The 13,077-nt window shown below is 57.8% G+C and overlaps 1 protein-coding gene across 3 annotated transcripts in view; it reads left to right on the plus strand.

The window, feature by feature from the left end:
• The window catches only part of EVC (EvC ciliary complex subunit 1), a 73,545-nt gene that overhangs the window by 29,496 nt on the left and 30,972 nt on the right, over positions 1 to 13,077 (plus strand). For all 3 annotated transcript variants that reach the window (XM_042936926.1, XM_042936928.1, XM_042936929.1), the window contains exons 9-11: positions 3,796 to 4,012; positions 6,475 to 6,623; positions 8,897 to 8,995. In XM_042936926.1, the coding sequence (XP_042792860.1) occupies positions 3,796 to 4,012; positions 6,475 to 6,623; positions 8,897 to 8,995 (465 nt within the window). The remainder of the gene's footprint in view (positions 1 to 3,795; positions 4,013 to 6,474; positions 6,624 to 8,896; positions 8,996 to 13,077) is intronic.

The raw sequence follows: 13,077 nt of genomic DNA on the forward strand, positions 1-13,077 counted from the left end.
CCCAGAGATCCAACCTGATTGGTCTAAAGTGAAGACCCTGGTATTGGCTGGTTTTAAGGCTCCCTAAACAATTCTGATACATAGTTGGAGATATAACCCACTGGTATCTGACTTTGAACCTAGTGTGCAGCCACTTGAAGCTGTGTGGTATTGAACCAATTACTTGACCCTCCTGAACTTCAATTACTCTATTTATAAAAGAGTAGTCCTAGGAGTTTCTGCACACAGGGCCCCAGGAAGTGCTCTGTGACCCATAACACCCTAGTCACTGTGGGGTTTCCCAGAGGTGGTTTTGGCCTTGCCCTGCACACTATGTACCCATTTCCCCCTTCCTCTGACCTCGGAAACTCATGCCCATGCACCCACCCAGGTCACACCCAGCTCAGAATCCTGTAGCAGCCACCCGGTCCTTGGCTCAGAGACCCAGCAGCTTAGACCTACGGAGCAGGCCCTGCGCCTTTCCCACAACCACTCGGCTTCAGAGTGTGGCCCACAGACCAGTGGCATCCGTAGCCCCCAAGACCCTGTTAGAAATGCAGCACCTCCCCACCCGAATCAGGATGTGCATTTTCACAAACGCCCGCGGTGCAGCAGCTGTCTGAGAACATAGCATCATGTCCACATACGATCTCCTTTCCCTCCTCGGTGCTGCTGGAAGGTAGGCCCGGCAGATACTCGGGACGAGCAGAGCGGGAGCCAGCTCAGCGACCCGCCTAGGATCCGCGTGCTGTCGGTTGACATCGCTGAGCCTGGGCAACAAGCTTCCAGCTTTGCCGTCCAAACCCTTGTGAATTAGATTTTAATTTGATAAGGCTGCTGATACTAATGCTGATCAAAAGAGAAAGACTTTTTTTCCCTCTTTTTTTTTCTTTTTGTTCAGTTATCATTCTGCCAACAGGATATTGATGCAGAAAAAAAAATGTATCCTTAGCTGACTCCGGCCCAAGTATTAGCCAGTAACTTCCAAATAGGAAGAAGGGAAGGCACTATCCAGGCTATCAATGTGTCCTTCTCTTAGCCAACATTTGATGGGCACCTCCTTGTGGGCCTCCTTCTCTTACAGAAACAGTGTTACAGACTGGAGCTGGAGACCTGAGCTCACACCACAGCCTTGCTGCTTGTTAGCTGTATGTATGACCTGGGGCAGGTTACTTAACCTCTCTGTGACTCAGTTTCCTCCTCTGTAAAGTGGGGAGTCAGAATAGCACCTGCTCTGAGAATGTTAGAGAGTGGATAATACGTAAGGCCTTTAGAACAGATCCTAGCACACAGGAAATGCTCAGTGTGTGTTAGCAATTAGACCCCTGCGGGCCACATGCCCGCAGGCAAAGGCCTATGATCTGTTTCTACAGGAGAGCGAGGCTCTGCCTGCATCACAGGTATCAAAAAACAGAACAACAACAACGGCAAAAATCCCCAAAATAGTAGCTTCTTTATGTTGCTGATAAACTCCCTAAGGATATAAGTTCTTGGGTCGGTGTCTGAGCATTTTGGCCTGGGCCGCTGGATCTATAATGTTCACATGGCATCATGAGTGTCAGACTGGTAGGGTCCTGGGAAGGACCCCAGAGGTCACCAGAATCAATCTCCTGGGATGTTTGACCAAAAAAGCTGTGCTGAGATCGGGGCGCCTGGATGGCTCAGTCGATGAAGTGTCCGACCTCGGCTCAGGTCACGATCCTGAGGTTTGTGGGTTCGAGCCCCACGTCGGGCTCTGTGCTGACAGCTCAGAGCCTGGAGCCTGCTTCAGAGTCTGTGTCTCCCTCTCTCTCTGCCCCTCCCTCACTCTCTCAAAAATAAATAAACATTAAAAAAATTTATAAATAAGCTGTGCCAAGAGCAATGTGGGGGCTTGTAAGATAATTATGCCGGCAGCTTGCATTCATGAGCACTTACTATGTTCCGGCTGCTATTTTAAATACTTTACATATTTTACTTAATCCTCACAGCAGCTCCATAAGTTTCGTGTCCCAGGAGGACCCTGTGCCCATAGTCTGCTGCTCTGAGAGGCTGAGTCAAGTTCTAGCCGAGGCACCTGTCGAGTTCCCTGCTACACTCTCGGAGCAAAGGGGACCGGTCGCCTCCCATCTGACGCCCCTCTGCCCGTGCTCGCCTCTTTCCACTGCTGTCTTTCTTTGAATATACATCCGGAGGTTGTGCTGTCACTATTGAGCGGCAAGGGCTCACCTTGCTACCTCAGAGGTGGCAGCTGTGGTGGCTGGGGGCACTGCTTCCCAGTGTCGCCCTGTCTGGGTCCTTGCAGAACAGAGCCCTCCCGCCAGGCACACGGCCGCCCAGGGCTTATCCTCTTGCGCCCCCTAGTGGTCATGGGCCTGCCGGCTGCTGGCTGGTGCCTCTATACTAGGAGGAGAGGAAGGTTCAAAGCCACTGTCCTTGGGCTAGTTACGTGGCCTTCCGGAATAAACCTCAGCATTCTTGTCTGTAACTGGGGGATCCTTATCCTTGCCCTGTTCTCACGTTGCCAGAACACAGACCCGGTCTTCAAGGGCTCTCGGTCCGGCCTGGGACTGTCCCTTGTGATTAGCTCCTTAAAGACAGAAGCACGGAGGAGGGGCCCGGTGGGGGTGGGGAAGATCAGGGAGGGCACCACACAGCCCAGCCAGTAAGGGTGAGTAGGACTAGCAGGCAGAGGAGAGGGGGTACGGAGTGTGCAAAGGCCCGGCGGAGCTGAGAGCCGGGCACGCAGGGCAGCCCGGTGCAGGGAGGTGTGTGGACGAGGCTCGAGACAGAAGCCAGGCCTGGTCCTTGGGGACCAGGGGCACCATGCCCTGGGGTCAGACTTGGTTTGAAGGCAGTGACTGGAGGGTTCAGGCCAGAGGACATCTCTGTGTGTGCATCTCAGAAAGACCCTGTCTGCCACGCAGGTGCAGAGCACAGGGGGACGGCTGGAGGCTAGGACCGCAGGACACGAGTGACCGGGGCCTGAACTGGCTGTGACTGGAGCCAGCGGGAAGGAGATGGAGAGGGGGTCTGAGGAGGCAGGATTGCAGGCGTGGAGGAGGAGAAGGGAGCAGACGCTGACTCGGGGCTCTGCCGGGGCCCCGCCCGGGTGGGAAAGGCGTCCTTCCCCCGGGATCTGGGGCCTCCTAGGCACAGCAGCACCTCCCCCCTGGTTCCATGGGCCTCACACTCATTCTGTCAGGTGAGCAGCTACCCTCTGAAGCTTCCGGATCCACAGTGTCCCGCCTGGCTCTGGTCACTTCCTGCCCTGGGGAAGTGTCTTTTCCACGAGTCCTGTCCTAAGTGATGACATTGCGGTAGGGCGGGGCCGGGCCCATTCTAAAGTCTGACCTCGAGGGAGCCGCTCATAAAGTCAGTCTTACCTTCCAAGGTCTCTTCAATCCCCGCGTCTCGGGCTCTCTGAGGCTCAGAAGCCGAGGATTCCTGTAACCTTTATTATTCCTTCGCCTTATTTTTCTAGGGCTGCGGAGGCCAGAGGCCCAGCTGACTGGGGAGGGGCGGGGGGACGTAAGGAAGGTGGATGTTCCTCTTGGGCCATGGGCACGGATTGAATCCCTTCCCGGAAGAGCAGCCCCGGAGGAGGGCTCTCTGTGTACTAAGTGCTTTCTGTATACCACCCCGTGTCGGCCTCTCCACACCCCCGTAAGGGGTGATTTTGTCCGCATCCAAGGGGCAGACACGGGAGGCTCAGAAGGACAGCCCGGTGGTCCGGCCTCCGCTCCCAGGGAGGTATGGGCACCAGGGTGGACGCAGCCCGTGGCCATCAGCAGACCTGTGCCACAGGGCGCTGACCCAGGGCGTTTCCCTTCCCAGGACGCCCTGGAGAGAACAATGGGGCGGGTGCACATGGCAAAGACGATCGAGTCCCTGAAGCTGCAAATCCAGGAGGAGACCAGATGCCGACTGGCTGCCCTGTCCCGCAGCCTGGAGCTGCTGACCGTCGAGGGGAGGCTGTCCGGGCGACAGAAGGAGGAGCTGCTCGCACAGCAGCACAAGGCCTTCTGGGGAGAGGCGGAGCGCTTCGGCAGGGGTGAGTGAGCGGTGGCCTGGTCCGGGGCGCAGCCCTCCCGCGCCTGGGAGGGGGTGGTGCGGGGTGGCCCGGGCCTGGGAGTGTCAGGAGACGTGGAGCAGCGCCCGGGAGACCAGCACAGCCTGCGATGGCCTTTCTGCCCCTGGAACCACATCTCGTAACTTCTCTGAGGCTTGCTTGCCTTCCCCATAAGGTAGCATTCGATACAGGCCGCCCCTGGGGTCGGGGATTGCCCGCTGCGTCTACTCCCCAGTGATCCGGGCTGACGGAGGCCCCAGGGTCCTGCAGGAGAAGCGCCTGGACTATGCAGAGCGCAGAGGGGCGTGGAAATGCCCAGAAAGGACACATGCCACTCAGCTGCAGCCTGCAGCCCTACAGGGCCCTGCTTAGCAGGGCAGGTGCGGGTGGGCAGTGGTTGAGCATGTGGGGCAGGAGAGGGAACCTGATGTGGCTAAGGTGGGCCCTGGGAGGTGCGCAGGTTAAGGTTCAAGGCGCTGAGGGCATCGGAGACCCAGTCCAGGTCACATCAGTAGAAAAAAGGAAGCCTCGTCTTTTACCTGTGGGCACACGCTGCCCGCACCCGCTTTCCCGGGCCGTTGGCAGAAGAGCTCATGGGCGGCTCTGTGATGGCCTTTGCCTGGGGCCGTGATAGTGGCCGGGCAGAGGCTGGGGCCTCTCTGCCCTCAGGGTGTCTGCCGGGCACGGGGCCCGTGTGCTTAACAGTTTCCCCAGCGGGTTCCAACAGCCACACGGGTGTGGACACTGTCGGACCAGGGGGTGTCCAGGTATCTTGGTCACCTCGGGCCACCGTAACAAGATGGCACAGACCAGAGGACTCACACGGCAGACATTCCTTCCCTCCCAGTTGTGGGGACCCTGAGGTCCAAGATCAGAGCTCCAGCCGCTCCTGAGAGACCGTGCCCTGCTCGCAGATGTCCACCTTCTCCCCGGGTCCCCACATGGCAGAGAATGAGCTTTCCTGCACCTGTTCCTCTTCTCATTAAGGCCCTGGCCCTATGGGATTAGGACCCCAGCCTCATGAACTTGTTTCAACTTAAGTGCCTCCGTCTAGGCCCCGTCTCCAAATGCAGTCACGTGGCGGGCAGGGCTTTAGTGTATCAATTTGGGGGGACGCAGTTCCGTCCATAGCATTGGGTTTCATCGCAGCCAGGGACCTGGTCCTCTGTCTGCAGTGGTTCATGTCCCCTCCACCAAGCCTGCCCGCTGCCCTGGGGAGAGGGGGCCAGAGGGCAGGCACTCAGTGCTGGGACCTCAGGACTCCAACCAGGCCGTTCCACGAGGTCTTTGTGTCACTCGGTGTCACGGCTTCTGTGACCACGTGGAAGCCTGCCGTTGGCTGGCTGGAGCTCTGGACTGTGTAGAATGAGCACATCTGGCCTTGGGGGTCATCACACACAATGGCCTGGGCTTTACCAGCGGAAAGAGGCCCCAGCAGCAGAGAGTGGCAGGGACAGGACACACAGCCCCCAGTGATCAGGCTCTGTTGAACTTGGACAAGACAGGGGAGGCAAAGAGATAGTCAGGGGGAGATTCTCAGACAAAACCCAAGGAAGTGTGCTTGTGTCTCAAGTGTGGAAGGTGTGTGTGTGTGTGTGTGTGTGTGTGTGTGTGTGTGTATGTGTATGAAATGCTGAAGCAAACATCTCCAAGGACTGCAGACCCCTTGTAGCCGGGCCCCCATGGACTTTTCCAGCCTCAACACTCAACATCGCCCCCATTTGGGGAGAAGGATCTGGCTGCCTTCTCTGTCTCCTCTCCCGGGATCCTTCTCTGGGGTCCCACACTGCCTGTCACGCCTCATCCTTCCCACCCCACCACCCCGTCCCTCATCCACATGGCACTGATTCTCCCTAACCCTTGTCTCAACCTCTCAGGACCAGGAGCAGACTGGGAGCAGGGCTGGGTCCTGCTCCTGGGACGGCCCCAGCGCCCGGGGCTGTGCCACACTGCCAGGCTGAGTGACCAGGGGCGGGGTGGAGGGTGGTTTTAGACCCCGGCCTCTCTCCCTCCTGTAACCTCCCCCATCAAGCAGAGGCCCTGCCCTTGGGCTCATCCTCCTGGTTTTTGACTCAACTACAGTCTGAGATGTCACTGTCTCCCAGCAGACCCCGTCTCTTCTATCCTGCCCTACCACCTGTCCCTCCCTGCGTCACCCCCACCTCCCTCATTTTGCCCCAGGAAAATGCCTCTTCTTCGTCAGGTTGGCCGGCTGCCCTGCATAACAGCTAAGTGAAGCCTCGTGTGGTGTCCTGAGCACTGGGCCCGAGGGGAAGTGAGGGTCCCTCAAATAATGTGGGACCAGGAGCTCCTAACATTGGCCTTTTGGAAGCACACGTGCCTGAAAGATCAAACCGTGTGGCTCGTCCTTGGTGCCGGCAGGAGACAGGAAGGTCTTGCCGGGAGAGTCACCTGCCATGTCCCGTGGCTTATTTCCATTTCAGAGTTTGTGCAGCGAGGCAAAGACCTGATTAAAGCGTCGCTGGTCCACCAGGCAGAGGGGACGGCGAAGCTGAAGCTGGCTCAAGAAGAGGAGCAGAGGGGCTTCCTGGCCGAGGCACAGCTGACCTCCGACCCGGCCGAGTTCCTCCAGGTAAACCTGCTCCTGACTCCCCACCATGTCCACGGGCACGGCCGTCCCGGGAACGGCCACGCAGGTTGAGTGCTGGGGCTTGGTCCTCATGACCGGGCCAGGAAAGCCAGACGCTTTGACATCTGCCAGGCACGAGGTCAGCTTCTCGCCTCCACGTGTCAGCCCGGTGACCTTAGCACGTCCAGGGGCCCCGGGGACCGTGCCTGTGAGGCTCAGTCGGCAGGACCAGGGAGGTGGCCACGCTAGAAAATGCCCTTGTCCTGACGAGGAAGGGGACGAGGAGACTCGCCGACAAGAGACAAGAGGTCACTGTCCTTGAGGGCAAGGAAGTGAGCTGTCCCTGGCATAGGCTGAAACAACCCCGGCTCAGGTTCTCAGAGGGAAGAAGACCCTGCCTTTGCCCCTGTGTTTCCCTGCTAATGGGCGGGGCCGGGGTCTGCTTGTCCTTCCTGCACGGTGGTCAGGCCGTTGGGCACGGGGGCTGCCTGGAAATGGGTTGGAACACCGACTCTGCTGCTAGGGGGCCAAGTGACCTTGGACGCATCGCTCACCCCCCAGCCCTCAGCTTCCTCATCTGCACACTGGGAGTAATGGCACCTACGTCGTGGGTTGTCAGGGTCCAGCGAGACTGCTTGTCTGGTCCCTTCTGCTCTGCATTGGCCTGTGGTGGACCTCATCTCGGTGTTGCCAGGGGGATCGAGGGACGGTGACCCACATGGTCACAGGCACGCACCCCCCCCCCCCCAGGGGCACCTTGAGGGCAGCGGCAGCTCCCCGGTGAGGAGCCGGGAGAGGAGACCCTCGAGAACAGAGGAGAGGCCCTGAGGTCCCTTTAAGGTCCAGCTGCCCCCTTCCTCAAGGAGCCTCCTCCCAGGTCCCTTCCAGGCAGTAAAGCGGGGCAGGAGCTGTTTCTGTCCTCGGGAAAATGTATCAGAACTAAGAGTGAGAGAGGCTGCGGTGCCTGGGTGGCTCAGTCGGTTAAGCGTCCGACTTCGGCTCAGGTCATGATCTCACAGTTCGTGGGTTTGAGCCCCGCGTCGGGCTCTGTGCCGACAGCTCGGAGCCTGGAGCCTGCTTCGGATTCTGTGTCTGCCTCTCTCTCTGACCCTCCCCCGTTCATGCTCTGTCTCAAAAATATATCAACATTAAAAAAATTTTAAAAGAGTGAGAGAGGCTATGATTGTACTGGCCCCTCCGCCAACATCGCATGGCACAGGCTGCCCAGGACCTCAGCCCAGGCCAGGCACACGTTGGTGCTCAGGAGACATGGGTGTGGGAAGAACAGGTTGGACGAGTGTGTAAAAGGATAGATGAATACACAAGTGAATGAGAAAAAGGATAAATACGTGAATAAAGGAGTGAATGAACGGATGAATGAATGAATGCAACTCTCACCCAGACCCAGTGTCCTTTCTTTTTCTGGTCCCTGCCCCTCCCTCTCAGCCCAGCTCCCGCTCCGCGCCCCCACCAGGGCCGGACGGATTCGTACCGCCTGGTCCCAGCTGCAGCGGCTCCTAGAACCCCAGTAGCATGGGTTCCCCATCTTCCAGGGAAACTTCCTTGTCCTTAAAGACTCAGCGTACATGAGGAGTTTTCCCCTGTGGACCCTCCCTGAGAGGAATCTTCCCCTCTGTCGCTATGACCTGCCATGCCTCCCTGATCGGGTCTGGGACCCCCTGATGCACCCCTGTGTCTGCTCCCTGCCCTTCTCTGGGCTCCTCAGGGCGGGGCCCAGCCACGTGGTCAGGGTGGACCTGGCTGGTCACTGACCACACTGACCTCTCATGGCCTGTCTGGACTGGCCCTGCCAGGCGGTGGGCTCCACTGGGTGGTCTCCCAGAGCCTGGGTGGTGGTCCCCAGCAGTTTAGTCACAGAATGATGTCTGGGTGGCTTGTGGCCAGGCGACCAAATTTGCAAACTGCAGCCACGTACTATCCCTGTGCCTCTGATTTCACGTATATACATTTTTTGAAGTTTGTTTATTTATTTGGGGTGGGGCAGGGGAGGGGAAGAGAGAGAGGGAGAGAGAGAATCCCAAGCAGGCTCCGTGCCGACAACAGAGAGCCCGATGTGGGGCTCGAACTCACGGATCTCGAGATCATGACCTGAGCCGAAGTCAGACGCTTAACTGACTGAGCCCCCCAGGTGCCCCTCCTTGTATATAAATCAGGGATGGACATCCTTCAGATCTGAGAGGCAGGGGTCCTTTTTTCTAGAAAAAAAAAATCAGCATTGTCTCATGGGATTGATTCAGCCCCTGTTTTACTCACAGGCTTTTCACGAAGTCCTGGAGAGACAGAGGTTGACCCAGAGTTACCTGGAGGAACAGGAGGACGTCAGGACCACCGAGGCCATGGCTGTGCTCTGCCAGGTATGTGGCATCACGGAGGGACCTTCAGAGAACCCTCAGGATCTGCGTGTGCGTGGGAATCTCACATCCTCCAGCCCGGGGCCCCAGAGATGCAGGTTTGGGTCCAGCCCCGGCCCTCTGGCTGAGCACACGCCCGCCATGGGTCCCTGCCCACCTCATATACCAGAAAACCTTCTGTTTTCTGCGGAGCTCAGGGCTCTTTCCTCCAAGTGTCCCTAGAGGCAACGGCCTTTGGAAGTGAGTTCACCCAGGATGGAAAGTAGGCTGGCTTTTGTGGGCGTCGTCAGGGTAGAGCCGTGACGAGGAGGGAGCGCGAGGCCTGGCTCGGAGTGCCGGCACCACCCCCCCCTTTCTCACTGGACAACCTCATGCAGTTCCGGAGGTGCGGGGCAGGGGGATCCCCGCTTGCCTGGAGGGCTGGCTTTGGGAGAACAGGCGTGCGCACGCGCCCTCCAGAGTGACAGGGGCTCCCTGGGATATGGTGATCACTGAGGCACAGAGCGCCTGCCTCGGGTACACACCCTGAGCTGCTGGAAAGGCAGAAATGCAGACGTGTCGTCGCAAAGGAAGTTGACGAGTGCCATCATGATGGGTAGCGTGTGAAGGGTCGACGCCAGACCCAAAGTGCCTGGGTCGGCGTCCTGGCTCTTCCCCTTCCTCACTGTGTGGCCTCCAGACTTCCCTGGGCCTCTCTGGTTCCCTGTTTCCCCGCCTGGGCTATGGGGACAATGACAGCCCTTCTTCTTGGGAGTGGCATGAACACCGAATACACGGGGGGCTGGCGGGGGCCCTGAGGCAGCCGCGGGCATCTGGGACACACCCCCTCGGGGCTGGCTCCCCTTGTAACATCCCACTTTCGGGTACAGGGAGGGGGCATGAGGGATGCCCTGGGGTTCAGGCCAGGTCGAAGACAACTGTCTGTAGGAAGTGATGCCTGAGCCAAGCCTTAAGGGAGGAGACAGGCCCTGTGGACGAGGAGTTGGGGGGACATCCCAGGCCCAGAAAAACGTGTGAAGGCGGGAAGTGCAAACCCTCACCGTCGTGGCAGCTATACTGGGTGAATAGGGTCTGTATGAGTCAGTTCAGCTGCTGTAACAAAGTGCCCCAGACAGGGGAGCTTAAACAGAGGATGTATATATCATCGTATATACCGTTCTGGGGGCCAGAAGTCCAAGATCAAGGTGGGGGCGTGGTTGGGTTCTGTTGAGGACCCTCTTCCTGGTTTGCAGATGGCCGCCTTCTCGCTGTGTCCTCACTTGGCCTTTCCTCTGTGCTCATGGCGAGGAAGAGTACTCTGGTGTCTTCCTCGTGTTAGGACATCAGCCCTGTGAGCTGAGGGCATCTCTTATAACCCCACTTAACCTGCGGTGTCTCCTTGAGGGCCATCTCCAGGTACAGTCACATTGGGGTTAGGGCTTCTGTATTTGAATTTGGGGGACACAATCCTATTCATAACGGCACCCCCCAAATTTCAAGTTCCCCTGGAATCCCCGAATGTGACCTTGTTTGGAAATAGGGTCTTTGAAGATGTAATTGGTTGAGATGAGACCATAGTGACTGAGAGGGGCCCTGGATCCAATGACTGGCGTCCTCATAAGAAGGGAGAAGGCCACATGAAGATGATGTCAGGTCCTGAGCGAGGCAGCCACATGCCTGGAGCACCGGGGGCCACCAGAGCTGGAGGAGGTGGCAAGGACCCTCCGGTAGAGCCTTTGGAGGGAGTGCTGCCCTCCAAGTGCTGCCCGACACCTTGGTCTCTGCCTTCTGCCTTCACAGCCGTGAGAGAATCCATTTCTGTTGTTTAAAGTCACATGGTTTATGGGATTTTGCTATGGCGGCCACAGGAAACTGATACAGAAGCCGATCTTTGTTCCAGGCAAGCTACTGTCTTCAGTGCTTTCTGAGTATTTGATCACTTAATCCAAATGAGAAACCTGTGTGGTGAAAACTGCATTTTCCTTCCTATGCAGATGTGGAGCTGGGAAGGGTTTTCTCGAGAAATGTGCAGGGTGGGATTCAATTAGTCAAAGTCCCAGACCCCCCAGGCAGGAAACGAACAACCTTGTCAGGACTCAGATCCCTGCGCGGGGAGTGAGAAAGCTGAGTCCCGGGCCCACCCTGGATGCTAACAATGCTGTGTGACTTGCGTTGGTTACACAGCCTCCCTGTGCTGGCCCCACCGTCCTGCTCAAGTTCTAGAGTCAACGAGTAGTGAAGACGGGATTTAAAAGAAGTCCTTCTACCTTCGGTGCTGATGTTCTTGCCACGAAGCGTGTTGCTCAGTGTGGGGGCCGTGTAGTAGTGACATCCTGGCTGTGGAGCCAGACGGCCTGGGTTCTAATCCCAGCCAGGCTGTTCGCCAGTTACGTGATCAGGAACAGCTCGTCTGACTTGTGCCTCGGTTTCCTCCATCCCAACGACACTCCGATGCGGCAGAGTTTGAGAACCGCTGTCTTGGAGGGGGCGGGGTGGTCCAGTGAGCTGACACTCGTGGGGCAGCTGCTCTGAATGCCCCGCCCCACGGCCCCCGACCCCCCCTCCGGCGGGCTGACACTCCCTCTCTTGAGCTGGGATGGGAGGCGAAGATCTTTCAGCCGAACCCACTTTCCTTCTCCATAAAGCAAGGACGAAACGCCCGCCGGTCGTTGCTGCCGGAGGAACGGGCAGCGCGTACGGAAGTGCCTGGCCAGTCTCCGTGGCCGCCAGGAATTACATTCGCTTCAATAAAGGTCTGTGGTGACACCGAAGTGACCACAGCCCCATCCCTCCAGTGGCGTCCTTACGATGTTATGCATTTGGTTTTCCTGCGCTTGGGTCTGGTTGCCGGGCCTGTGAGAGCTCGGGCTGAGATTAAAGACCCCCTTTATTGTAGCATCAGGGAGAGGCTGTCCGGTGCGAACCAGGGGTGACACTGCTGGACTCTGTGCCTCTGAGGCGGTCCTTGGAGGCGCACGGCACAAGAAGGCCCTCGTGACTCCGTGCATGTGCGTAGCTGCTTGTAAAGGACGTAACCAAAGTCCTGTGCCAGCTTGTCTCCCAGAGTTAGTCCAGCCATGTTTCCTCGGATCCATTGTTTTTAATGCTTATTTATTTATCTCGAGAGAGCGCGAGCGAGAGTGAGTGGGGGAGGGGCAGAGAGCGAGCTTGAGAATCCCAAGCAGGCTCCGTGCTCTCAGCACAGAGCCCGACGCGGGGCTCAGTCTCCGGAACTGTGACATCACGACCTGAGCCGAAATCAAGAGTCGGACGGTTAACTGACTGAGCCACCCGGGTGCCCCCTCAGACTCTTTTTATCAGCTCATGTTGAACCCTTTGGTTCCAGATAACTTTGGTTTCTTTTATGTTCCTTCATTGTGGAAATCGTTGCCTTTGGTTATTGGGAATTGCTTTCCTGGTATTTCTGGAAGGAGAGGTTGAAGCCCTCAGGTGGAGTAGAGAGAAGCTGAATGAGCCGGTTAAATGCTGGCAGAGCCATTCCTCGCTGGGTGACCTCGGGCAAGAGCCTTAACCTCTCTGAGCTCACCTCCTCGTCTGCAGAACGGAGACGGAGAAAGTTATCGACCATTATGGCAGCAGGAGAGCAGGGCTGGGGCCTAGGGCCCAGCACACAGTAGGTGCTCAGTAAATACCTCCCTGGCTACCCGACAGCTGAGCACACTGAACAGGGGATCTCAGGCCCCAGGCTGAGGAGCACAGCTCTTGCTGCAGAGTGTGAATCTGGCTTCCTTGCTGACTCGGGGAGTTTGTTCAGTATTACTGAGCCCTGTTTTGTGCAACCTAGTCAGCTGCAAACCAAATAAATAAAGTGCTCATCTTTGCAAAGCTCCGGGGCCAGCGACAAGCTCGGGGATCCAGCAGCAGCACGGGGGCCAATGCAGCCGCCGCGGGAGGGCAGGGGAGCGCGACGTGGGCCGAGGTCGGACAGCCTCCACCCAAGGGCCCTGCGATCCATCTGAAGACATCTGCACTGACATCGGAACAGCACGGGAAGCCACTGGCGTGTTTTGAGTAGGGAAGTGACTTGGCTCATGTTTTGCGAGGATCCCTCTGGCTTCTGTGCAGGGAAGGCACTGTGGGGGGGC

This window comes from Panthera leo, chromosome B1 (genome assembly GCF_018350215.1).
Source record: "Panthera leo isolate Ple1 chromosome B1, P.leo_Ple1_pat1.1, whole genome shotgun sequence".
Classification (NCBI taxonomy): domain Eukaryota; kingdom Metazoa; phylum Chordata; class Mammalia; order Carnivora; family Felidae; genus Panthera; species Panthera leo.